This window comes from Trachemys scripta, chromosome 19, assembly GCF_013100865.1.
Source record: "Trachemys scripta elegans isolate TJP31775 chromosome 19, CAS_Tse_1.0, whole genome shotgun sequence".
In the NCBI taxonomy this organism is placed as follows: Eukaryota; Metazoa; Chordata; order Testudines; family Emydidae; genus Trachemys; species Trachemys scripta.
The window spans coordinates 20,781,693-20,806,084 of NC_048316.1; the positions used below are offsets into that span (position 1 = coordinate 20,781,693).

A 24,392-nucleotide genomic window follows, 5' to 3' on the forward strand; every position below is an offset into this window, starting at 1 on the left:
CTGGTCACCGTCTGTTCAGCGGCCCATGTAAAGTGGGTCTCAGCCTGGTGCATTAGTATCCACAGGCACTGGCCGGTGCCTCAGCAGAAGAACAATCAAGTCAGGGAGACGCAGCACACCAGCCTCGTGATCCATTAAGGTTGAGGTACATAGACTGGATGCCAGGAACGCGTGTGGACAGAGGGCTGCAGTCTCTAGCGCTGGCACGTCACCACCTGACCTCACACCATAGCAATCTGTAGAGGACGTGCCAAGGGCTATCCCGGCTCCACCGAACAAGGCCTGGGAATTTTCTAGGGCCTGCTGTATTAGTCCTTTGGGGGCAGTGCAAAGGGAGGAGCTTTGGGCTTCATTACGTATGTCAGCTGGTCAGAGCCCCCTTCAGTTTTCCCCTCCGGCTCTCTGGGGCAGGACTGAGTCCGTCGGTCACTGGCCTTCACCTGGCTCACATCTCCAGGATTGGGAAATCTCTCTCTTGCTGCCCACCACTTCTCTCTAGGTCCCTCTCCACCCACTGGCCACTCCTGGGGGTCCCACTATGCCCATGTACCCCAGGCACAGCAGTAGGCTAATCTCTCCCCACCCCGGCAGAAGCAGGGACTGGAGTCCAGAGGGGAAAACAAATGCCCAGTGCTGCCGTAGCAGCCCCGCAGCAGCCAAACCCTGCTACAGACACACCCCGCAGAGCGGCTGAAGATGGAGCCCTCTGCTGGGATCCTTTCTCCTTCGGGGGGGGGGAAGAGGGTAGAGCAGAGATGCCCCTACAGCCTACTCTCAAAGCTCTCTCCAGACCAGCTTGAAATTACTCCAGTGATGGGACTCGCAGCCCCTCTCTTGGGCAGATGGTTGGGAAGCTTTTCCCAGTAGTCCCCCACTAAATGTCCGTTTGCTTGGTTCCCATCTTCACCCCATAACATCCCCTTTGGGCTGCCTTAAATCAGCCTCCTCCATCATTGGTGCTTGCGCCATCATGGAGCTGGAGGGTCTCACCTTATCTGACACCCCACCTCCAGCGCCGCCTGAACCAAACCATCCAGCGACGATCCACCGGAGGAGTCAGGTTTGGCTCTTTGGGAAAGGGCAGTTCTAGGCACTCCCACATCCCAGCCACTCACAGTCCAGCTACCTGGCCCCACATGACCTCACACCCCGGGGCACTCTGCCGCTGTGACCGCTCTGCCCAGATTATGCCTTTCCGTTTGCTCTATGCACTCGGTCCTGCAACTGCTGAGCACCCGTGACGCACTGGAGCCCAAGGGCCCAGCCCTGCTACTGCTGAAATATCAACAGTCCTGAGTTTCTACCGCAGAAGCCAGTGGCAGCTGTGGTTGTTCAGGGCTTCAGAGGCTGCAAACCCAGCAGTATGTGTGGGCACAGCCCTGCAATCCTGAGTGCAGAGCCCATACCAAGCCCTACGCACCGTGCCGAATGCACGTCTGCAGTGCCTGCTCAGCTTCACCTTCCACATGCAGCTCCCACCGAGGTCATGAGGGGCTGCAGGGATCAGGCCCCACAAGGGGGAACCAGACTTTCTGGGCCAGATCCTGGCTTTGATTTCAATGGCACTATTCTGAGCTGACACCAATGTATTTGCCCCACTGGGCCTGAGCTTCTCAAGTGATTTTCAACACTGCAACGGGAGTTGCTTTCAGACCAGGGTCACAGAACCAGGCCCACTCATAATTGTAACGTTTGCTTGGTGGCCAGGCAACAGCTAAAAATTACCAAGACAGACAAACACCCCCCAACACAAACACACACACGCACGTGCGCACACAGTGTTTTCAGATGCTTAGACAGACTGAGTCAGAAACTTTCCCAGGCAACACCATAAACTGCTGCAGAACTTCAGATTCCATTACGAAAATTACTCTTTGTGGTTGTGAAGAAAACCTGCTAAATTTGAACCAAATACGTCCAATCCAGCCATGTCTGCCTGAGTCTGCAGACAGACACAGGGCCGTCCTTAGGCATACGCAGCATACATGGCTGTGTAGGCCACCCGAAAATTTGGGGCACCATTCCCCTCGCTGACCATGGCTGGACTTCTCTCTTCTCCTGCCCCTCCCCCCACTGGGGTGGTGGGCTTCTTTCTCCCCCCCCCCCCAACACCCCTCCACACACACACACTCCTCTGGCTCTGTCGCCCTAGCCCCAGAGCAGCGCGACAGCCCGGCCCACAGCCGCCCAAAGTGGAGTCCCTCCCTGGACCCTGCCTGCCCCACTCAGTCTCTGGCAGGGGTGGCCCGGGGCCAGGACAGGAGCAAAACTTCCACGTGGGTGGGGGGGGGAAGAGCCAGGCTGAGCGGGGGAGGGAGGAAGGGGGGCTTAAAATGACAGTGCGCTGTCTCTCACACTTTCCTAACACACACTGTCTCTCTCACACACAGACTGGCTCTCACATCCACATACACTCTGCCTCCCACAGTCCCACAACACAGATTGTCACACACACAGTCTCACACTCCCCAACACACACTCGGCCACACAGTCCTCCAACACACAGTCTCTCTCTGTCTCTATCACAAACAGACACACACACACACACACACGTATTATTGTTGTTGCTATTACTGCTTGGTACTTCCTGTCACAATGCTCGTGGTGAGCCAGGAGTGGCGAGGGGCTGTGGGCTATGGCAAGATGCAGCCCCCATGTGAGAGCGTGAAGCCGGCCTTGAGCCACTGCGTGTGTGAGTCAGCAATATGGGGAGGGGGCTCTGGGGGTCCGCAGGCGGGGCGGTGGCTGTGCCCACTCAACACACTGGGATCAGCAGCGCCGGCTGGGGACCACCTTCAGTGGAGCATAGGGGCACCAATTTAATAATACTGCGTAGGGCCCCATAAATCCTAAGGCCGGCCCTGGACAGACAGCTCCAGTGCCTCTGCAGTTGCTCAGAACTCTGCCAAGTTACAGCTGAGTGCAAACTAACCAAAGCTGCAGTTTCGCTGCCCCTATTCAGAACTGGGCAGGCAGCTTGGGCAACTGTGAAACTGACAAAAATCAGGTCAATTTCACTCTGCTTGGGAAGGGCAAGGAGTACTAGAGACACATAGGCACTATAGTACCTGCCCTAAGCAGCCACCAGAAAGCCACCACCCTATCCTCACAACAGCTAAAAGGGCCTGGAACGGGAGGGTGGCAGATTTAATCCTGTGGCGACTGGGTGTCTGGTAAAATTTCCCAGCCCTCTGCGTGAGTGGGCATGAGAGTGGGAGGGAGAGACAGGCAGGTTAAAGCAGAGAAACAGAGCGTGTAGGAAATAAAAAAAATAAAAAATAAATAAACTTTTTAAAAAATGGACAGGGTTTCATCTTGTCCGCTAGTGACCATAATCTCTCTGCTCTGCTTTTGTTTAGCCCATTTGTTTGACTTGTCGTAACTTGACCGCTGTGGGGCGGGGACCATGTCCTGTATTTGCAAACACACAATTAGCCTGTGGAACTCACTGCTACAAGTATCAGAGGGGTAGCCGTGTTAGTCTGGATCTGGAAAAGAAGCAAAAAGAGTCCTGTGGCATCTTATAGACTAACAGACGTATTGGAGCATGAGCTTTCGTGCACCCGAAGGAGTGGGTATTCACCCATGAAAGCTCATGTTCCAATACGTCTGTTAGTTTATAAGGTGCCACAGGACTCTCTGCTTCTTTCACTGCTACAAGATATTGTCACGGTCAGTTGCTTAGAAGGATTCAAAAAGGGATTAGACATTTATAGGGATAAAAGGACAATCGGAGTTAGAACCAAAAATACTAAAAAATACTTGGAAGGGATATGAACACTCCTTCCTTGGGGCATGCGCTACTGGGGGTCAGGAGGGAGCTTCCCCTGGGGGCAGGTTACTCCATAGCTGCTACTGCAGAGTTTCTTCCCTCTGAAGCAGCTGGTGCTGGCCACTCTCAGAGCCAGGCTCCTGGGCTAGGTGGAACCCTAGTTTGATCCAGTCTGGTAACTCCAATGTACCCTGTCTCCAGCACAATGAGACCTGATCCCGACTGGGCCCACTAGGTGCAACCATAACACAAGCAAGTAACACTACCGCTAAGGGAGGAGGGACCATGCACAATGTAGAGAAGGGAAAAGGCAGACAGGGAAACAGGGGAGCAGATCCTGAGTTTCACAAAGGCTGCACAGCGTTTCCTATGCCAACCCCGCTCCTGGGCTCCAGGCAGGAGCTGTAGCCGAAGGAGAGGTAGCCCAGTTACAATTTCCCTACACCGCTGGCAATCTCCAGTTTCCACAATGTCCCCCTGGGGGCACGGGCAGCCAGCAGGCAAGCAGAGAGTGCCCAGCGGCCATACGATAGGAGCTCATGCCTTGCTGCTCCGGGCACACCTGGTTGGGGCTCTAAGAAACTGGCCCATAAGGGAGCAGCAGGAGAGAGACTGAAAAGCAGAGACACGGAGGGCACCGCTGGAAGATACTCCACAGGAGAGAATGGAGTGAAGCCAGAAGAGGTTCCTTCTGGTGCAAGGGACACAGGACAGGGGGATGGCCCCGCAGAACTCTCCTATATTACTCAGCCAATTGCACTGTTATTAGCAAATAATTTACTTAGCAAAATTGGGATTCCATCAGCTCTGCAGCTCATCAGCACATCGCTCATCCCCTGTATTGGGAACACATCCACCCCACCCTCCCAGGAGTTACGCTTTGTAACGGGAATGATTAAACAGGGAGCTGACAGCCACCCTTACAGCTCAGCGCACAGCTATCCCTAGCCTGATTCTGCAAACACCTGTGCACCAGAGCAACTAAGTACGGGAGTTAGGATGGGACAGCTCATGCAAGGGAAGTTGTGGGATAGACCCTTGTTCCTTTAGATTGCAGGGGAGTGGCCTTGCAGGTACTTTTCACCCTGGCTAGTAGAGTCTGGCTATGTCTACACAGCAATCAGAGGTGTCATTGCAGCACAGGAAGGCAGACCTGATCTAGCTAGCTTGGGTACTGACAGCAGTGAAGCAGGATAGCAGAGGCTGCCTGCCTGGGAAGGTACCCAGGGTCCCAGGCTGACGTCCGTGCTGCCACAGCTCCACTGCTATTGGTACTCCCGCGAGCTAGATGAAAGCTGCCTTGGGTATGTCTACACATGCTGCAGGCACATCCCCGATTGCAGGGCAGAGGTACCCTCAGCCTTTGGGTTAGTTGGTGCACTTTTTTCAATCCCTGGGCACAACTTTTCAGAAAGCCGTATTGGGAGCTGAAATGGTCTATGCTGTACCTCAGGCAGAAAGCCGACATCGCCGTTCAGGGCTCAGCAGGGAAGGAGAGCACCGAAGGGAACAGACCCCAAACACATTGCTGTCTGCAGAGGGCCCCGATGCACTCTCAGTTATACCAGCATTTAGCTTCACTAACTTGACTCCAGATTGTTACAAAGATTTTGACCCAAAATAAGGCACAGATCCACTGTCTCCCTGTGCTTCATTCCCTACGGATCCTGCTTCATTCCCTGGGCAGGGGTCCTGAGGAATGAATGGCATGTGGTTACGCAATTAGAGCCTTTATCATAACGGGAAGAGTTAAGGGAGCAGGGACAACCTTTACAATGACATTTCCTGACTGCCGAGGCCTCACTTTACAATCTTAACATCCTCTGACTAGATTTTCATTTAGTCAATTTCCTAGCTCTCTGCTCCCAAAGGGCACCCCCGCCCCATCCCGATCCCACCCACACAGAGAAGTCTACAGTGTAGAGGGATTTGCGAGTGAGCAGCAGGTGATTCTGCTTAGCACAGGATGTGCACTCACCATCGAAGGACATTTACATTCTGGGAATCGTATCTTGGTTAAAGCACTAGCCTAGGACTCCAAAAACCTGGGCACAATTCCTGGCTCTGCCACAGACTGAATGACCTTGGGAAAGTCACTTAGACCCTGATCCTGATCCATTGAAGTCAATGGGAGCTTTCTCAGTGAGTTCAATGAGCACAGGCTCAAGCCTTCAATCTCTTGGCTTAACTTTAAACACGTGTTTAAATTCTTTGCGGAATAAGGGCTTTGTGCCTTCATTCCCCATGTACACAACGGGAATAATCCCCCTTCCTCTCTCCTCTGCCTGTTTTGTCTGTATGGACTATAAGCTCCTGGGAGCCAAAACCGCCATGTACTTTATGCAGCACCTAGCACAACACAGCTTTGATCTCAATTGCTGCCTCTAGGTGGCACCGTAATACAAATCAGAGCGGCATCTCATTCGGCACACGTTCACATCACGCTGCCTTATTCCATCCGTACCTTCCAAGACCTAAGAGTTCACCCCGCTTTGCAATGCACAGGGCCAAGAGAGGACAACTGTCAGACCACCCTTGTCATGAAGAGATTTCCATGCACGCATCATGTGTATTTTCAATGCTTTATAATTGAGCCAAATCAAAATGGATTTTCATCACACCTCTGAAAGGCACAAGTCAGACCTAGGGACTCTCCCCGGGTCGAATTTCACTTTTCGATCCCAACCTGCTGATGTGCCAACACTGTTCACGTTACAGCCTCTTAAAAACAAGGATCGAATTGTATAATTTTTCCATGACTCAGAAACAGCTGAACCATTTTTGCCCAAACTTTCAACCACAATAAAAATCACCTTTGGGCAGAGAGTGACTGGCTAAGGACAGCATCAGCCCGTCAGAATGGAAAGGCTTACACTCCAGGAGCGGCTCTGAGCTGCACACTCACACACTCCCACCGCCACACCACCCTGACATGGAAACTTGTCTCCACCACCAAGACCCGCTCCCCACCTCCGCCGATCTATTACTGTAGGGTGGCTTGCAGGAGTCAAGCTTGGCTTTGCAGGATCTCTCAAGACAGCTGGTAGTGAGCAGACCAGTATGTTATTGTGGGGTGACCAATGACCTCCAGGCTGCAAAGACTGCCATTTATTATTGGAGGGTTGGTTGTAAACACTGGGGTTGGTGGCAGCTTTTTTAAGATTAAAATGCAACTTAAAAAAAAAAAGGATCTACAGAGAGGAAGACACAGCCTTTGTAAACAGAGAAAGACCCTCCAAAAGGCTTGCTGTCCGGGCCTGCCCCTAGAAGGGGGGTCTCTTTAATAGTGTTGCTGCTACGAAGGCCAAACCTGTAATGGTTGGAGATCTACAAACCTGCCTAGAAGAAGAATAAAAAAAGAACAACAATGTCAAGCAATCTATTTCTGTCCCAGCTCTATTGTACAGTGTTTCACTTGGAACAGATGGGATTGCCCTCCCTCCCCCACAGGCTGGAAAGATGCAGGCTCAGCTTAGATTTGGGGGGGGGGGGGATTTGGGGGGGCTAGAGGGAAATAAAACAGATGGAAAATATATGAATTCCCTCTCTCTATTTCCAGCTAAATATGAAAAGTGGAAGCTGACACACAGCAAAAAAAGCCATTAAAATGGAAATGATGAAGGGTGGGAAGCACTGCAGCAGATACCTCCCCCAGGCCTGCAGGAGATGCCGCAGCTCAAAGCGCCCCCTCGGCCTCTCTCGCCCACACCCAGCGCCGCCGCTGGCAGCACCATGCAGGCAGGGCACACCGGCCACCAGCTCCGGGCCGCAGGTTCAGATTAAAACCTGACTGCTCTGAAAAGCGACTCCTGCCACTCCACTGGCAGTCAGGAGAGATGGGCTAAGGAGGCGTCTTGCCCCAAATAGCTGGCCTGGCCCGCGCCCGGCACCATGCACCCTCTGCCTACAGCACACGCAGGGGAGCGGGCAGGCAGAGAGACACGCGCAGGGCCAAGCCCAGGCAGTCAGGCACACAGAGACAGGCAGAGAGATGCACACACACAGGTGCACACTCAGAGTCAGGCAGGGTCACGCACAACACAAAGCAGACACAAGCACGCACACACTTAGGTGTGCACAGCGAGGCCTAGACAGGCGTGTAAGCTCTCACCCACCAAGCAATCAACTCCTCACCCTGCCTGTTCTCAAGGCAGACGCGGCATTGCTGACACCTCCGCGCACCCTGTAGGACCCTGGCTCTCGCCTCCTCACTCCCAACCCCGAGCCACCCTCCTGCCCACAGCCTGCATCTGCTGCTACCGCCCAGAAGGAGGCACAGCAGGAAACAGCCCTGCTGCTGGAAAGGCTGACGCTGGTGCCGAGCGGTTCTTTTCCCGGGTTGCTGGCTGTCGGCTGCCCCAGGGTCCCCCGGAGCGGGAGGCAGGACTAACGGAGAGAGCAGTGCAGGACACTAGCCGCGCAGAAGAGAGCCGCATGGGGAGCTGCCTGCGGGGGACTCCTGGGTACCAGAGATACCTGAGCTGTCCCTCACCCATGGCTCCCGAGTGGCTCATCTATGAGCTCAGTTCCTGCCCCTCCCTACACACAGGAGGAGGGGCCCTGGCGTCCTCGCTGCCCGTGAGATGCTCCCAGACAGGGGCCACGGGCAAGGCCGGCACTCTCCGGTGGCAGCCACCAGGACATGGGGGAAGCTGCAGTGCGGGGGAGACGTGGCTGCCCCTGCAGAGAGCAGAGCTCGTGCTGGGGTGGAGGCTGCAGGCTCTAGCCCGTGGGGGGAGTGGCCCCATCACAAGGGGACAGCATTGCTCCCTAGAGAAAGAGGCTGATCTTTCTGCTGAGCAGAGGGCAAGCTGGGGGCAGGATGCTCCTGAAGCAGAGGGCCAGTAGGAATCGCTGGATGAAAACGCGTTCAAACCCCAGAGTCCAGAGAGCACAGATACTTGTCCCAGGCCTGGCACAGGTGGGCACAGGAGATCTCGCCTCCCTATGCCTCACCCAGACACCCGGGGGGCAAGGGCACAGACCTGCTCCCGGGGCTTCAATCAGTGACTGGGGAGGGGAGCGGGGGGGCCGTGTTTCAGGCTCCATCTCATCAGAGGGGAATCTGCTGCAAAAGGGCCTGGACTCTGATGGGGGAAACACCCCGGGAGCTAAAGACCCCAAGCCCAAGGTTGTTACCTGCATCACCGGGATCGGGGATAACAGACAGAGCAAAACCAGCCCCTCAGGACAGGGCAACAGCTGGGGAGAGGGAACCTAGGGTAGCCGCAGGGAGTTTGGGTGGCAGGGAGAAAAGGGGCGTGGAAAACAGCACTGACATGGCCTGGAGTTAGGAGCATGGTTTGTAGGCAGGGCGTAGGAGAGGACCCCTGGTGGCCCCAGGCTATGGAGCCTGGGTGGAAGTCATGGATCCAGGGTGGGAGGAGAGTTCAGATAAGGCCGCTGCAGCAGAGGGGACCTGCTGCAGCCCTAGGGCAGCGGTGTGACTAGAAGCCCCAAGGCAAGAGGGCGTGGAAAGCAGCTGGCACAAGGGGATCTGCATGGCCCGGGGGGGGGGGGGGGGGGGGGGATGGAGCCCTGGTAAGGGGTTCAGAAGGCAGCGGCAGCAGGGGGACCTGTCACGGCCCCGCAAAGGGAAGACGTTATGTGCACTCGCGTTTCAGTACTCACAGGCTGGCCTCAGAAGCCAGGTGGCCGCAGCTGCCTGGGGAGACGTGTAGATGATGCTCCAGGCTGGCGGAGGTGGACGATCCCTCCTGGTGCAGGCGGGCAAAAGCCCCAGTCCCAGAAGCACACTAGCCTTCACCAATTCCTACCACTGCCGTTAACACAAGCTACACTTCTATCGGGGACTCCTCTACTTTTGCAGCCCCCTCTGTCTCGTCTTTGCTGAAATAAAAAGAAACAAGAGATTCTTTTCATGGAAACCGCAAGGCAGCACATGGCTGTGTACGCTCCTGGCCAGCAGAGTCAGCACATCGGTAGAGGCCGAGACACCAGTACCACTGACCCATGCAGCCACCTCTGGGGTGGAATGTGGCAGCTGATTAACAGCACCCAGTAGCCCTACACTACAGTTTGGGGCAAGGAAGGAAGAGACTGTATCTGTTTTAAGCTGCAGGGGGATCTAGGGAGGCAGAGAGAAACTATCCCAGCTGCAGTCTGGCCAGGACACCTGGACTAAACACACCGCTCTTGGGGAAAGTGCCATGGGATCTTTAACAGCCAGAAGGGGTCAGACCTTAGTTAGCCTGCCATGCAAAAGACAGCCCTGTGCCAACAGAGCATCCCCGGGCACCATGCAGGAGCTGTTCAGCACGGACTCCAACGCGATTTCCTGCGGCACAGCGCTCCGGAGGGGAGGGGGTGAGCCACCTACTGAGTTGCTAGCGAGCAGCAACCCCAGGCCACAGCCAGTCCAGGGAAAGAAGGGAGGATGTAAAACTGTAGGGCTGGGAGAATGGAATCTGGAGTCCCATCTCTGTGGAGACGTTGAGATGCCAGGTCTGAACAAGCACTGGTCCGGCTTCTCTCTGGGACTCGGAACGGGGCTAACTCACTGACAGCAGATCATGTGCCATTTAAATGCCAGTGCCCAAAGCACCACCTGTCAGCTCTCAAAGATGCTCCTGTTTGCCCCCTGCTGTGGGCACAGCTGGGTGAAGAAGAGCCCCGGAAGCCAGTAGCAATACCACAAACAAGTGGGCAGCCAAGCGAGCTACCACCCCATTCCCCTCCACAGCAGCACTGGGCTCCTGTGACCAGCTCCCAGCCAGCGCCAGGCCTCCGAATATCCCAAAGCAGGTGTCCCCCTGGCACTGCCAACACATCTCTTGCAGCCTTTTCTCTGCACTCCATCCATCAGCTCGGTCCCTTCTCTCTCTCCCCACACCCACTCACACCCTCCGCAAGTTCTCACCCTACCCAAGAAGAGACTGATCCAGTGGTTACGACAGAAGACTCCTAGGTTCCATTCCCAGCTCTCCCACTGACTCACTGTGCGACCGTGGGCAAGTCACTGTCCTGCTCCGTGCCTCAGTTTCCCCATTGATAAAATGGGGATAACGATTGTGACCTTACCTCATTGTGGGGCTTCAGCTCCTCACTCCATGTAAAGCACTAGGGGAACCCCAGGAAGAACGGGCTGAAATTCACTCTCCTCCCTCCTTGTTCTGCCCAAGTCAGAAGTGAGTGGGATGGGGAGTGGGGGGGGAATGGGCTACTCTCCGGATGGGGATTTGTATCAGGGTTTTCATGTTTTGCACAGTGCCATGATTTCGGCAGTCAGCATTTGACAAGGCCCTGCGGACAGCCCCAGGGAGGAATGGTTCACCTTGGGAGTGAACTGGCCTCCCCAAGGGAGCCTTGGCACTGGGAAGCCCTTTCTGCAATGGGAACTCGTGGCCTCCTGAAAGCAGCTGCTGAGGAGACACCGTGCAGCTCTCCATGGCAATGGGTGTGAAATCACACATGAGGTCCTCTTCCTACACACACACCAACCCTACTTCTCCCATGCAGAAGGAATGTATACCAAGGCAGAGACACCAGAAAGAATAACAGCCACGAAGGCAAAAAAAAACAAGCCCCAAACCAAAACTAGAATCCCAGCCAGAAAACCCGGGAAGGCGAGTCTAGAAACCCAGCCTCAAGATCTTACTTTTCGGAAGGAGCAATCGTGGGGATCCTGCACCAGAAAAGAATTCACCAAAGATGGAACCAAACGAAGCCCTGTGTTTCTGCCCCCTGAAGGTGTTTTCATTCCGATTTCCTTTCCTGATCAAAGCCGACAAAAGCCCCAAAACAAACTCCCTCCCCCTCTCATGCGCCCACCTCCTCCTTGACAGCTGGGGGCATTCCCAGCCCCTGGGCAATGCAGAGGTCTTCAGCAGTTCCCCTACAAGAGGCGAGGGGACCCTGTCACCCACCCTCCCTCACTTCTGGAGGCCACCACCACAAGTGTACCATACACATCAGGAAAGCCCCAAAGCCAGAGCCCATCCCCTTGGGCAGCCTTGAGCACGTACGTGAGCCTGCTGCCAGCATACTGGCTCTTCAAGCCCTTGCCAGAGCTCTCCAGCACCTCTGGGGAGAGTTTTTAAAAACAAACACACACAGGGCAGCTCTTGGGGGGATCACAGCCCAGACTGGAGGCCTGACCCATCCCTAACCCAAACACAGGCTAGCGAGAAAACTCACCTGCTGCAGATGGCCCATCAGGACTAGGACAAGGCACTGATTTTGTCTGCCTTGGGCACTCCCATGGCCCCCCATCACTGAGCACCTCACAAGCATTAATGGATTTGTTCTCATACCCCCTGTGAGGCAGGGCCAGGCTACTATCACCCTCCCTGCTGTACAGAGGGGAATAGAGGCACAAAGAGGCTCAACTCGTATCTCTTAAGTCCCAGGCTGGCCCCCTCACCACCGGGCCATGCTCCTGCTCCAGCCACTAACGCCCCTTTGGCAGGCAGAGGCCCACATTCCCGGGGCAGCGTGAGGCACCCAGGCTGGGACAGCTGCAGATCAGGACTGAAGGAGTCTGGGGGAACTTGCACAGTACTGCCCACGCTACACCCATCACTGATGGTTGTGTTAATCCGGAGTCACACCAGCACTGACACCTCTAATTCCAGAGCCTTAGAAGAGCTGCCCTCTCCATGTGCACACCTCATAAATCACGGAGAGACTAAGAGCGCCCTCTAGAGCGGGAGCCAACGCTTCTCTCTTTGGCTGAGTGGTGCCTAGCGCAACAGGGCCCCGCCACGGACTCCGGCTTCCTGTAATACAGGAACGGGAACGCGTGCTGTGCAAAAGACGGGCTCCCAGCCACTTCAAGGATGACCTGTGACTCTTACAATGTGCGAGTGACCAGACCCCCTCCCACCCCGTCAGCACCGTTTGTCAGGAGAGAAAACAAACACCCACCCCGAGGAGCAAAGGTACAATTGAGGCGAAGGGCCTCCCTTACAACGTGTATATGGAAAATTGTGTCAGCGCCTGCACTGGGAAACTGTGACTATCCAGCCCATTACAATAATCACAGGGTGAAATGGCCAGGTCTCTGCCCACACTGTGTATTAGGAAAATCAAGGCCCAGGGAAACACATGCAGCATGATTCCTGCATTTGCTTCTGACACGTTCAAAAGATGGGGAAAATCTGCAGCCAGAGGTTGAAGCTGGTTAGTTAGCAGAGCTATGGAGGCACCCAGGGCAAGAGCCCAGTTCAGGGCCACCATCCTAAGAGCTGACGCAGCTGCGGGGTTTCTAACGCAGAGGCTTGAGCGCAAGAGACAACTGAATGGCGAGGTCTTGTGTTTCAAATGCATTTCCCTGCCGCATCACGCTCTGGGTTGAATTCGCCAGTGTCAAAGCATTGGGGTTGGCAGAAGGAGGCATCCAACAGGTGGTGAATAGTTAGGAGAAAGCAGAGGCCTAACCAGACCCTTTCTACCAGCAGACAGCGCAAGGCTGGCAGGGTGACCTGCAATAGCCACAAGACTCAGCAACCACTGAGGGGAACCTGAGACACCAACAGGCCCCATCGAGAGGATCAGACTAAAATAAAAGCAAAGCCACAAAGCTCAGAGCATTTGCCCAGCTCCGTCTCAGCTTGAGGCCCCAAAGCCAGACTTGCACGTCCCCTAACAAGATCAGTGCATGGCACCAACCAGCTCTGCTGGAGGCACAGTCCACACCAGGGAAGATTTCTAGAGTGAAAGTGACTTACACCAGGAGAGATGTTACTGGAATTCTGTGCCTTTCCACTCCAGAACGGCAGATCACAAAGCAAGGATCTAAGAACTACTGCGGCCTAACCCCAGACCTCACACCAACTCCCTCTGGCTCATCTCCACTGGCAAGAGCAGACACACTGGTACAAACAGGGCAAGGTTGGCTATCACCGTACTGTCAAGGTCAGACAATAGGCCACTAAAAGCACCCAAGCCCTGTCTACACTGGTGCTTCCATCACTGCTACTATCAGCAAAGTTGCCCCCGGTGAGTTATGCTTTATAGATTTATTTATAATGCAACATGGGTGTAAAACACTCAGAGCAGAATGGCAGAGCAAGGGTGCATCACGCTCAAGGTGTTATTTCTGTGCTACTGTAACAGAAATAAATAATGCCGCCACCCCACGCCAACAATGAAGTGTAAAAGCAGCGTCATCAGAGTGCACAGGCCAAAGGGAAACCTTCATTAGAACGCCCTCTCTGCCAAAGCAAAAGCCCTGTTCTCTCCCTTGAGTGCTCCCTGGAAAGTTCACACACACACACAGGCATTTCTATCACACTCTTGTGAAGGTAAAACTCCTGTCTAAGCCCTGAACATTACAACAAAGCCATCTAAGAAGTCCACACCACCTTAGTGTCTAGCTCTGGGCACCAGGCCTCGTTAGCAATTTGGATCACCATAAAAAGTTCCCTATACGCAGAGTTTTTGTGCTAATTAGGAAAGCGTCTTTTGGACACATCAGATTTCAAATGCTCGCTGCTGAGACAGCAGAAATCAGGACAGCAGGTGATGTTATAGTACCATGTTATCTGGCACCAGGGTGTGTAGACGCAGCACGGTAGTTTTCCACAGCTGCACAGTGCATAGATAAGAACACCAACACGTAGCACTTGTAGAGGCCCTTTTCATCCAGAGAGCTCGAGGTGCTTTACAAAAAGACAAGTAAGTATCCCTGTATCAGTCTTACATGTGGGGAAATTGAGGCACAGAGAAGTTAAATGACTTGCTCAGGTCCCACAGGAAGTTGTTAGCAGAACTGGGATTAGAACCCACGTCCACTGATTCCCAGCTCTGTGACAGACAGACAGACATTATACACACATGCACTTGTGGGTAATGTTTAGACGTGCTGATGGCTAACTTGCAGTTTGATGTACTTCTGCTATTGAGGAAGATGTTGTTTCGCTTCATTCCAAGTAGTTTTTTCAGACTGTTTTGGGATCAACATCTGAACAATCCACAGACTTACAATGAAAAGGATTTCTAGAGGGGCAGGATCCAGCAATCAGCAGGAAGCCATCAATGGACATTCACCAAGGTCCACATGTGGGTGGCTTGGGAAGATCTCCAGCATGGACATGGGGTCTGATTTGTCACAGCCCTACTTTCGAACAGCTTCATGCACTTTGGTGGGTTACTAAGACACACAGAAATCTGTCATTGAGCATAACTCAGAGCGCCCACCTCTGTATGTACTGTCGGTGCTTCCCCTGACATCTGTCCATCTCCAGAGCTAGCAGAGCACAGATGTTGCGCGCAAGGTGTTGTTCTATAGGGGACAAGGAGGACAACTTCACACACACCCCAATACACACATCCCAAATACACAGAAAACACCCCCAAAATGAGCCCAGGAAGACACACCTGGGGCAACAGATACTGCCTCCAAACTAACACATCCGTGGGAATGCCGCATTCTCTTTAGAGAAAATAAACAAAGGGCCAAATTTCTCCCTGTAGTAGCTCCATGGAAGTCGGAGGAGTTATCCCAGGAACAGGGATGGACTAAACTATTTAGGAATATTTGGACAAAAGCAGAACCAGCCGTAGGGCTGGGCCAGATTCCATCCACCCCCCTCCAATCTTCTAAATCAGGATTTAAAAAACTTTTGCCTCTTCCCCAAAATGTGACTTTTAAGAGGCCTCTCGTTGACCCATCTGCTATCAGTCACAGAGCAACAGTAACAGAGCAGCTCAAACAGGCATTTGAGAAATTGTCCTTCACTTTTCCAAGACAGGCAGCAAATAAAAGTGCAACACTAACCATACAGTAGCATCTGAGAAGGATGTGTGCTCTTGACTACACTCTGTACAATACTTCTGAATGAGCAGCTTTTCTAAAAATAAAGCATTTACATCCTAGAATACTTCTCTTAGTCGGACTCTCTTTTAAATATTCTAGAACGGACTGTATGTACAATCCAACATGTACTTAAAATTATGCCTGTATAAATAGTAAATGCATGTGCACACGATGCACATAGATAGCACACACTAAATACATGTTCACATATGCACAGACCTCTCTGTACAACGGCACGAAAAATTGTGTCAGTTTCTAAAACTGCAGATTCCACACTCTGAAAACACTACATTCCTGCTAAAGTGCAATTGCAAAATATTCCTGGTTAAACATTCCGTTTATAAATTGCTTTCTATCAAAATATAAAAAAAACACTTTTTCACCACCACCACCCCAAAAACCGGAATCCCTTTTAACTAACATGCAACATTCACAACCATCTGTTTTTTAAAAAATAGCTACATTCAGATTCAATTAACTTTTCCATTAAATAATCCAAAGGGAAAAAGAGAAAATACAGAGCAGGGTTTTTCATTGCGTTTTTGTTTTAAAAAGGCTGTTTAAAAAAACTTTTGCATAAGTTAACTTTAAATCTTAAACCCCCTCCCACAGAAATGTTTGACTGTTTCCTTTTTTAAAAGTCCAATTACATTGTATCCCCCCCGTGCAAGCAAGATCTTTGCAACAACACAAAAACGCAAAGCAAAGAAAAAACCACCCCTTTAGGTGCCCCTTTTGCCTTTCAGCTGCCTCTCCCACATTCTCAGACAGTTTTATTAAAATTTTCAGACAAAAGAAAAACAAAAATGGCAGCCTGGCTTATTTTTAAAACAGGACAGGGACGCCATATTCTGCAGATCTGCAAAAAAAGACAGAAATCTGAGGCTTGGCCACTCAAAAAAAAACCCAGGCAGCTGCAAAGTGCAAAGGGAAAGCTCCGTTTGCAATCAGTTTATTTGCATTAAGCCCCATGAATCATTGTTTACCGGAGAATTGCACCAAAGGGGTTTTTTGAATAACCCGGCTTTAAAAAAAAAAAAAAAAAGCAGACACTTCCTATACCAACAATCATGCTCCCTTTGCAAATTGCAATCCAGCCAGCGATCCGTCTGCAAGGAAGAAAATGGGCTCCCCCCTTTAGCTTCCTCTCTTCCTCCTCCTCCTCCTCCTCAACCCGCCCAGGCTTTAGTGCATTGGGGGGCACTGAAAAGACAGAGCCCCCCACGCAGCCGACACTCATCGGGATCAAATGCATGCATCAGATTAAAAAAAAGAGGGGGGGAAGACCCTAAAACCCTCCTCTCGCTAGACTCCAGCAGCCGCAGCCCGAACCCAGCAGCGCTCGCTGGAAACTGACATGCGATTGCAATTTGCAAAGAAGACCAAGAGCGACAGAAAACTACATGCAACTTTTTCTTGCGACCCCATCTTTAAAAAAATCCCCCCTCTCTTTGCGGCTCCCCCTTCCATGCTCCTTTCTTTGCTGGGAGCAGGGAGCCCCCCAACCACCACCACCACTGCTCTCCTGGGGGGAGGGTTGTTGCATACAGACCTTGGTTTGCCTTAACTGCAGGTTTTTTGGATTTTGTTTTGGTTTTTTGGCAAATAGACATAAAAAAAAAAAAAAGAAACCCCCTGTCCCCAGCCCACCCCCCGCCCCAAAGCCGAGGTTGGGATGGTCTTTCTGGCTTTGCTGTGTGTTAAAGGCTTAGTTCAAACCTTCCGGGTCGCCTGCTGTTCACTTCTGGGTTCTGCAAGCACCAAAGCACCACTAGAGCCGAGGCGGTAGGAAGTGCATGAACCTCCTTTGCAAGGGAGGTTTCGGGGGGTTCTTCTCCTCCTCCCTCTTTGTGGTGTCTGGGAACCTCCTTTTCTCCCCCTCCCCCCCCATCCCTCCTTCCGGAGTCTGGGGAAGAGCTCCCAAAAATGGGCAGACACAATATTCTAATCAGAGATGGGGGAGGGAGCCTTTGGCAAAGAAAACAGAGGGGGAGAGCCGCTGCTGTGTGCCGAGAGGAGCGGGGGACTGCCGCCGGGCAGTGCCCAGGCAGAGTGCGCAGGGCTGGGCAGGGTGGCCTTGGGGCCCCCTCGCAGTCTCTCGACTCTCCTTCGCTATTCCCCCCCTCCCCCCAAAAAGTTGCCCAGTGTTTCCCTTCCTGGCCCTAGAGCCAGAGCCGAGCCACCCACAGAGCCTTGGGAAGCCGGGATTGTACACAGTTCTCCACCTCCTCTCTTGATAGGCCACGATAACGACACTTTGCATGACAATAGCCCCTCTTTTCTGCAGAGCTTAAAGTGCTTCCCAAAGTGAGGAAGCAAACACACGCTTTGTGATGTGTTGTACAGCACCTAGCATTATGGGGTCCTGGTCCATCACCAATATATACAAGAATAATTCTTATCCCCATTTTTCAGATGCGGACACTGAGGCACTGAAGCGCTTTCTCCACAGGGAGTCAGTGGCAATGTTGGGAATAGAACCCAGGTGGCCTGTCCCATATTCCCCAGCTCTATTTGAAAAATGAGAAAATGCTGCCTGTTTTAGTCCCGATGAAAGACCCTTCTTGGCACTGTCCCAGCTTCTCTTACTGTTTGGAAAGATATAGTCAGAGTAATTTGCATCAATTTTAAAGTAATTTTCCCTGCCTGGTTCTTCATTAGAACCTGCTTGGAAGTTGGATAGAGAGTTGGGCCCTGGTTCTGCAGAGTCACTCCTGGCAAGCAAATCCGCAAGCCCATGTAAAGCCCCATCCACTTTTATTTATGCGTCACATGAGCACAGGCCCTCCCCCCAAGTGCAGTTCCTTGCAGGATTGGGGCCACAGACTGAATCAGTTTCTCTCTATCTACATTTCCATCACTGCAATATCTGTGCACTGTTATTCATTAGCATTGTATTGGCTTTGTTATTTAGTATTGTCTAGTGCAAAGAATGTCCTAGCTACTTCATAGGCAGGTTCTAAGCAAGAACGTTGAGAATCATGACAAGTTATGTTCAAAAGAGTAAAATTCTGTGCCCATCTGCAGCCACATGCTTCCAAATGGGTCCTTTCCTCTGTACAGGGCCACACATGCTGCTTTGCTACTGTTCACGGGTGTCCTGCTTACTGTCCACATGGGGTAGTTTTCAGAGGGGCATTCTTTGAGGGTGGGTGGGCATGGAGCAGGCAGGGTAGCGTTAGTTTATTTTATAAGGTTTAAACAATTCCTTTGGGAAAGTCTCTGACCAAAGTAATTGCATGCACTTCACTGTGGCAGAGAGAAAGATAGGTTTCCATTTGCTCGCTGGAGCATTTTCAATGTCTTTCTCAGGTTCTCAGCATGCTCACAGCTCCAGCTGTGGGATAGTGGACTGAGCATGGAGTTGGACATCCAGAATGAATACAAAAGTGCTGGATAAGCACAAAATATTATTAGAATCCCATTCTGAGTCTCCACTCAGCTGCCACTTGATACGAAATGTTTTAATCCACGGGGCATTTTATTTTGTCAAAATATTTTTAAATCGCCTTTAAAATATGGCTATTGATCACTATGCAGTGGATATATTCCATCACATTTCTACTACTCCAGTCCCCCATCCAGCGCTCCAGTCCAGCAAACCCTTCCTCAGGCAAGTGAGGATTTCAGGGATCAAGTACTACCTTTATAAGAACAAACCTGCCAGAATCTCAGTGTAAGGCTAGAGAAGACCTGGTTAGTCTGTAAATCGTAGAATCATAGCAATGTAGGACTGGAAGGAACTGTGCCAGGTCCCCTGCACTGAGGCAGGACTAGGCATTATCTAGATCATCCCTGACAGGTGTTTGTCCAACCTGTTCCTAAAGCCCCCCAGTGACGGAGCTTCCACAACCTCCCTAGGTAATTTGTTCCAGCGATTAACTATCCTTACTGCTAGGAAGTTTTCTCTAATGTCTAAGCTATATCTCCCTTGCTGCAATTTAAGCCCATTACTTCTTCTCCTGTCTTCAGTGGATAAGGAGAACAATTTATCACCTTCCTCTCTATAACAACCTTTTAGGTATTTGAAGACTGGTATCATGTCCCCCCATTAGTCTTCTCTTCTCCAAACTAAACAAACCCAGTTTTTTCAATCTTTCCTCACAGGTCATGTTTTCTCTGCACCTTTAATCATTTTTGTTGCTCTCCTCTGGACTTTCTCCAGTTTGTTCACATCTTTCCCAAAGTGTGGTGCCCCAAACTGAACACAGTACTCCAGTTGAGGCCTTACCAGTCCTGAGTGAAAGAATTATTTGTCATGTCTTGCTTACAACGCTCCTGCTAATACATCCCAGAATGATGTTTGCTTTTTTTGCAACAGTAGTACGTTGTCCTTTACTTTTGTTGACTCATATTTAGTCTGTAACCTCCAGGTCCTTTTCTGCAGTACTCCTTCCTAGGCAGCCATTGTCCATTTTGTATCTGTGCAATTGATTGTTCCTTCTTAAGTGCAGTACTTTGCATCTGTCCTTATTGAATTTCATCCTATTTATTTCAGACCATTTCTCCAATTTGTCAGGATCACTTTGAATTCTAATCCTGTCCTCTAAAGTGCTTATAACCCCACCCAGCTTGGTATCATCCAAAGACTTTACAAGTATATCCTCTGTGCCATTATTCAAATCATGTATAAAGATATCAAATAGAACCGGACCCAGGACAGATCCCTGTGGGGCCCCACTCATTATGCCCTTCCAGCTTGACTGTGAGCCATTGATAACTATTCTCTGAGTACCATTTTCCAACCAGTTGTGCACCCACCTTATAGTAGGTTAATCTGGGCTATATTTCCCTAGTTTGCTTCTCCGACGGTTATGTGAGACAGTATCAAAAGCCATACTAAAGTCGAGATAAATCACATCTACTGCTTCCCCCATCACAAGGCTTGTTACCACGTCAAAGAAGGATATTAGGTTGGTTTGACTTGATTTGTTCTTGACAAATGTGGACTTTTACTTATCACCTTACTATCTTCTGGATACTTACAAAGTGATCGTTTGATTATTTGCTTCATTACCTTTCTGGGTACCAAAATTAAGCTAAGGTCTATAATTCCCTGGGTTGTCCTTATTCCTCTTTTTATAGCTAGGTACTATATTTGTCCTTTTCCAGTCCTCTGGGATCTCTCCTGTCCTCCATGAGTTCTCAGAGATAATTGCTAGTGGCTCAGAGATCTCTTCAGCCAGTTTCTTAAGTATTCTAGGATATATTTTGTCATGCTCTGCCAACTTGAAGACATCTAACTTGTCTAAAGCCAGGTCTACACTAAATAGTTAGTTTGACCCAACTATATCGCTCAGGAGTGTGAAAAATCAACACCCCAGAGTGATGCAATTAAGCTGACCCAACCCCTGGTGTAGACAGTGCTAGGTTGACAGAAGAATTCTTCCATTGACCTCTCTACTGTCTCGTGGGTAGGTGGATTGACTTCAGCGATGGGAGAACCCCTCCCGTAACTGCAGTGAGTGTCTACACTGAAGCGTTGCAGCGGCACAGCGCAGAGCCTCTAGTGAAGACATAACCTCAGTAATTCTTCACTTGTTCTTTCCCTCTGATCCTACCCCATTCACTGTGAGCCGTCTGGTCACTGCTACCCTTTTGGGGGAGAACTGAAACCAAAAAGTCATTTAACACTTTGTCCATTGCTGCGTTTTCTGTTATTGTCTTTCCCTTCTCATTGAGTAATGGGTCTGCCCTGTGCTTGAATCATAGACCCAGAGGATAAGAAGGGACTACAAGGGTCATCTAGTCTAACCCCCTGTGTGTCTAAACCATCCAAGGCCGGTGACTATCCAGCCTCCTTTTGAAAACCTCCAGTGAAGGGGCTTCCACAACCTCCCGAGGCATCTGCTCCATTGACCAACTGTTCCTACAGTTAGGAAGATTTTTCTGAGATTTAATCAAAATCTGCTCTGCTGGAGTTTGAACCCAGGGCCTCTTGTCCTGCCCTCTATGGCCTGGGCCTTCCTCTTGCTTCTCATGTGTTTGTAAAATGTTTTCTTGTTACCTTTTATGGCCCTAGCTGGTTTAAGAGGACCGTGAGCCTAGTGTGCGTGCGGGTGTTTTGTTGACTCCTGCGATGGGAGAGGGTAAAAGGACAGAATGGGCCGGGTCCCGCAAGATGTCCAGCCCTCACAGGACTTTCAGCATAGGCCTGAGGTCTTGCGGGATTCGGCAGGAGAGTTGGAGCCATGACAGGAGCCTCTGCACAGGGCCATCTCCTGTTTGCTGGTTTCCAGTGGCATCCCACCCTCCATCCCTTATCTAGGGGGCTGGGGGCTGTGCTTGTCACCACTTTGGGGCTGGGAAGGAATTTTTCTCCATATCCCCAGACTGGCTGGGGCTTTTTGCCTTCCTTGTGGCGAAACCTAGGGGTTGGGGGTTGGGGCAATCGGAAGGCTGGATTCTCCCCCTTCCCGAGGGCACAGTTTGGACCCGTGAGAACAGCACAATGGATTTCAAGAAGGCGACTTTAGCAAACTCAGGGAGTTGGTAGGTAAAATCCCTTGGGAAGCAAATCTAAGGGGAAAAACAATTGAAGACAGTTGGCAGTTTTTCAAAGAGACGCTATTAAGGGCAGAAGAGCAAATTATCCCACTGCGTAGGAAAGATGGGAAGTCTGGCAAGAGACCACCCTGGCTTAACCAGGAGATCTTCAATGATCTAAAACTAAAAAAAGAGTCCTACAAAAAGTGGAAACTCGGTCAAATTACAAAGGATGAATATAAACAAATTACACAAGTATGTAGGGGCAAAATTAGAAAGGCCAAGGCGCAAAACGAGATCAAACTAGCTAGGGACATAAAGGGTAACAAGAAAATATTCTAAAAATACAATAGAAGAAAGAGGAAGAGCAAGGACAGAGTAGGCCCATTACTCAATGAGGGGGGAAAGACAATAACAGAAAATGTGGAAATGGTAGAGGTGCTTAATGACTTCTTTGTTTCAGTTTTCACCAAGAAGGTTGGTGGTGAATGGACATCTAACATAGTGAAAATGAGGTAGGATCAGAGTCTAAAATAGGGAAAGAACAAGTAAAAAATTACTTAGACAAGTTAAATGTCTTCAAATCACCAGGGCCTGATGAAATGCATCCTAGAATACCCAAGGAACTGACTGAGGAGATATCTGAGCCATTAGCAATTATCTTTGAAAAGTCCTGGAAGACGGGAGTGTGACGGGCTCAGTCACAGAGACCCCCTTGGGACTGTCACCTATTGTGCTGAATTTGCCTCTGAGCCCGTTTTCCCTGCCAGCTTGGGACTCCAGAACCTTGTTGAGCCAGACACACTAGCCAGCTGCAACACAGACCCAGGTCTGGGCCACGCCCCCAAAGCTGCAGACTTTAACCAAAAACTGCTCAGCAGGTCACCTATCTCCAGCACCCAGTTCCCAATGGGATCCAAACCCCAAATAAATCCGTTTTACTCTGTATGAAGCTTATACAGGGTAAACTCATAAATTGTGTGCTCTTTATAACACTGATAGAGAGCTGTTTGCTCCCCCAGGTATTAATCACTTACTCTGGGTTAATTAATAAACAAAAGTGATTTATTAAGTATAAAAAGTAGGATGTAAGTGGTTCCAGGTAATAACAGACAGAACAAAGTAAGTTACCAAGCAAAATAAAACAAAACACGCAAGTCTAAGCCTAATGCATTAAGAAACTGATTACAGATAATATCTCACCCTCAGAGATGTTCCAATAAGCTTTTTTCACAGACTAGACTCCTTCCTAGTCTGGGCCCAATCCTTTCCCCTGTTACAGACCTTGTTAGCAGGGGATTCCACATGACTGGGACCCTTTATTCTGTTCCACCCCCTTTTATACCTTTGGCACAAGGTGGGAATCCTTTGTCTCTCTCTGGGTTCCCACACCTCCCTCTAAATGGAAAAGCACCAGGTTAAAGATGGATTCCAGTTCAGGTGACATGATCACATGTCCTGTGAGCCCCCCTCCATTCCTCCAGGACTTGAACCACACATATGCAGTGGAGACTTGCAGGTAAACAGAGCCATCTGCAGTCCCCCCTCATTCTTCTCTTCTGCAGACTAAACAATCCCAGTTCCCTCAGCCTCTCCTCATAAGTCATGTGCTCCAGACCCCTAATCATTTTTGTTGCCCTCCACTGCACTCTTTCCAATTTTTCCACATTCTTCTTGTAGTGTGGGGCCCAAAACTGGACACAGTACTCCAGATGAGGCCTCACCAATGTCGAATAGAGGGGAAGGATCACATCCCTTGATCTGCTGGCAATGCCCCTACTTATACAGCCCAAAATGCCGTTAGCCTTCTTAGCAACAAAGGCACACTGTTGACTCATATCCAGCTTCTCATCCACTGTAACCCCTAGGTCCTTTTCCGCAGAACTGCTGCCTACCCATTTGGTCCCTAGTCTTTAGCTGTGCATGGGATTCTTCCGTCCTAAGTGCAGGACTCTGCACTTGTCCTTGTTGAACCTCATCAGGTTTCTTTTGGCCCAATCCTCTAATTTGTCTAGGTCCCTCTGTATCTGATCCCTACCCTCCAGCGTATCTACCACTCCTCCCAGTTTAGTGTCATCTGCAGACTTGCTGAGGGTGCAGTCCACACCATCCTCCAGATCATTAATGAAGATCTTGAACAAAATTGGCCCCCGGACTAACCCTTGGGGCACTCCGCTTGATACCGGCTGCCAACTAGACATGGAGCCATTGATCACTACCCGTTGAGCCCGACGATCTAGCCGGCTTTCTATCCACCTTATAGTCCATTCATCCAGCCCATCTTCACCCTCGGATGCAGTGCATCCGGCCCCATGGACTTGTGCTCATCCAGCTTTTCTAAATAGTCCCGAACCA

At 50.8% G+C, this 24,392-nt stretch overlaps 1 protein-coding gene across 12 annotated transcripts in view; it reads right to left on the bottom strand.

Annotated features, from left to right (window-relative positions):
- Nucleotides 1-17,458, bottom strand: part of ZNF362 (zinc finger protein 362) — a 49,224-nt gene extending 31,766 nt beyond the window's left edge. The window contains exons 1-3 of one of the 12 annotated variants that reach the window (XM_034753156.1): nt 17,104-17,225; nt 15,513-15,585; nt 14,933-15,017 (exon numbers count right to left, since the gene is read on the bottom strand). In XM_034753156.1, the coding sequence (XP_034609047.1) occupies nt 14,933-15,017; nt 15,513-15,525 (98 nt within the window). In that variant the 5' untranslated portion in view covers nt 15,526-15,585; nt 17,104-17,225. The other 11 variants (XM_034753160.1, XM_034753158.1, XM_034753162.1 and 8 more) reach the window with 11 other exon arrangements.
- Nucleotides 17,459-24,392: the final 6,934 nt, after the last annotated feature.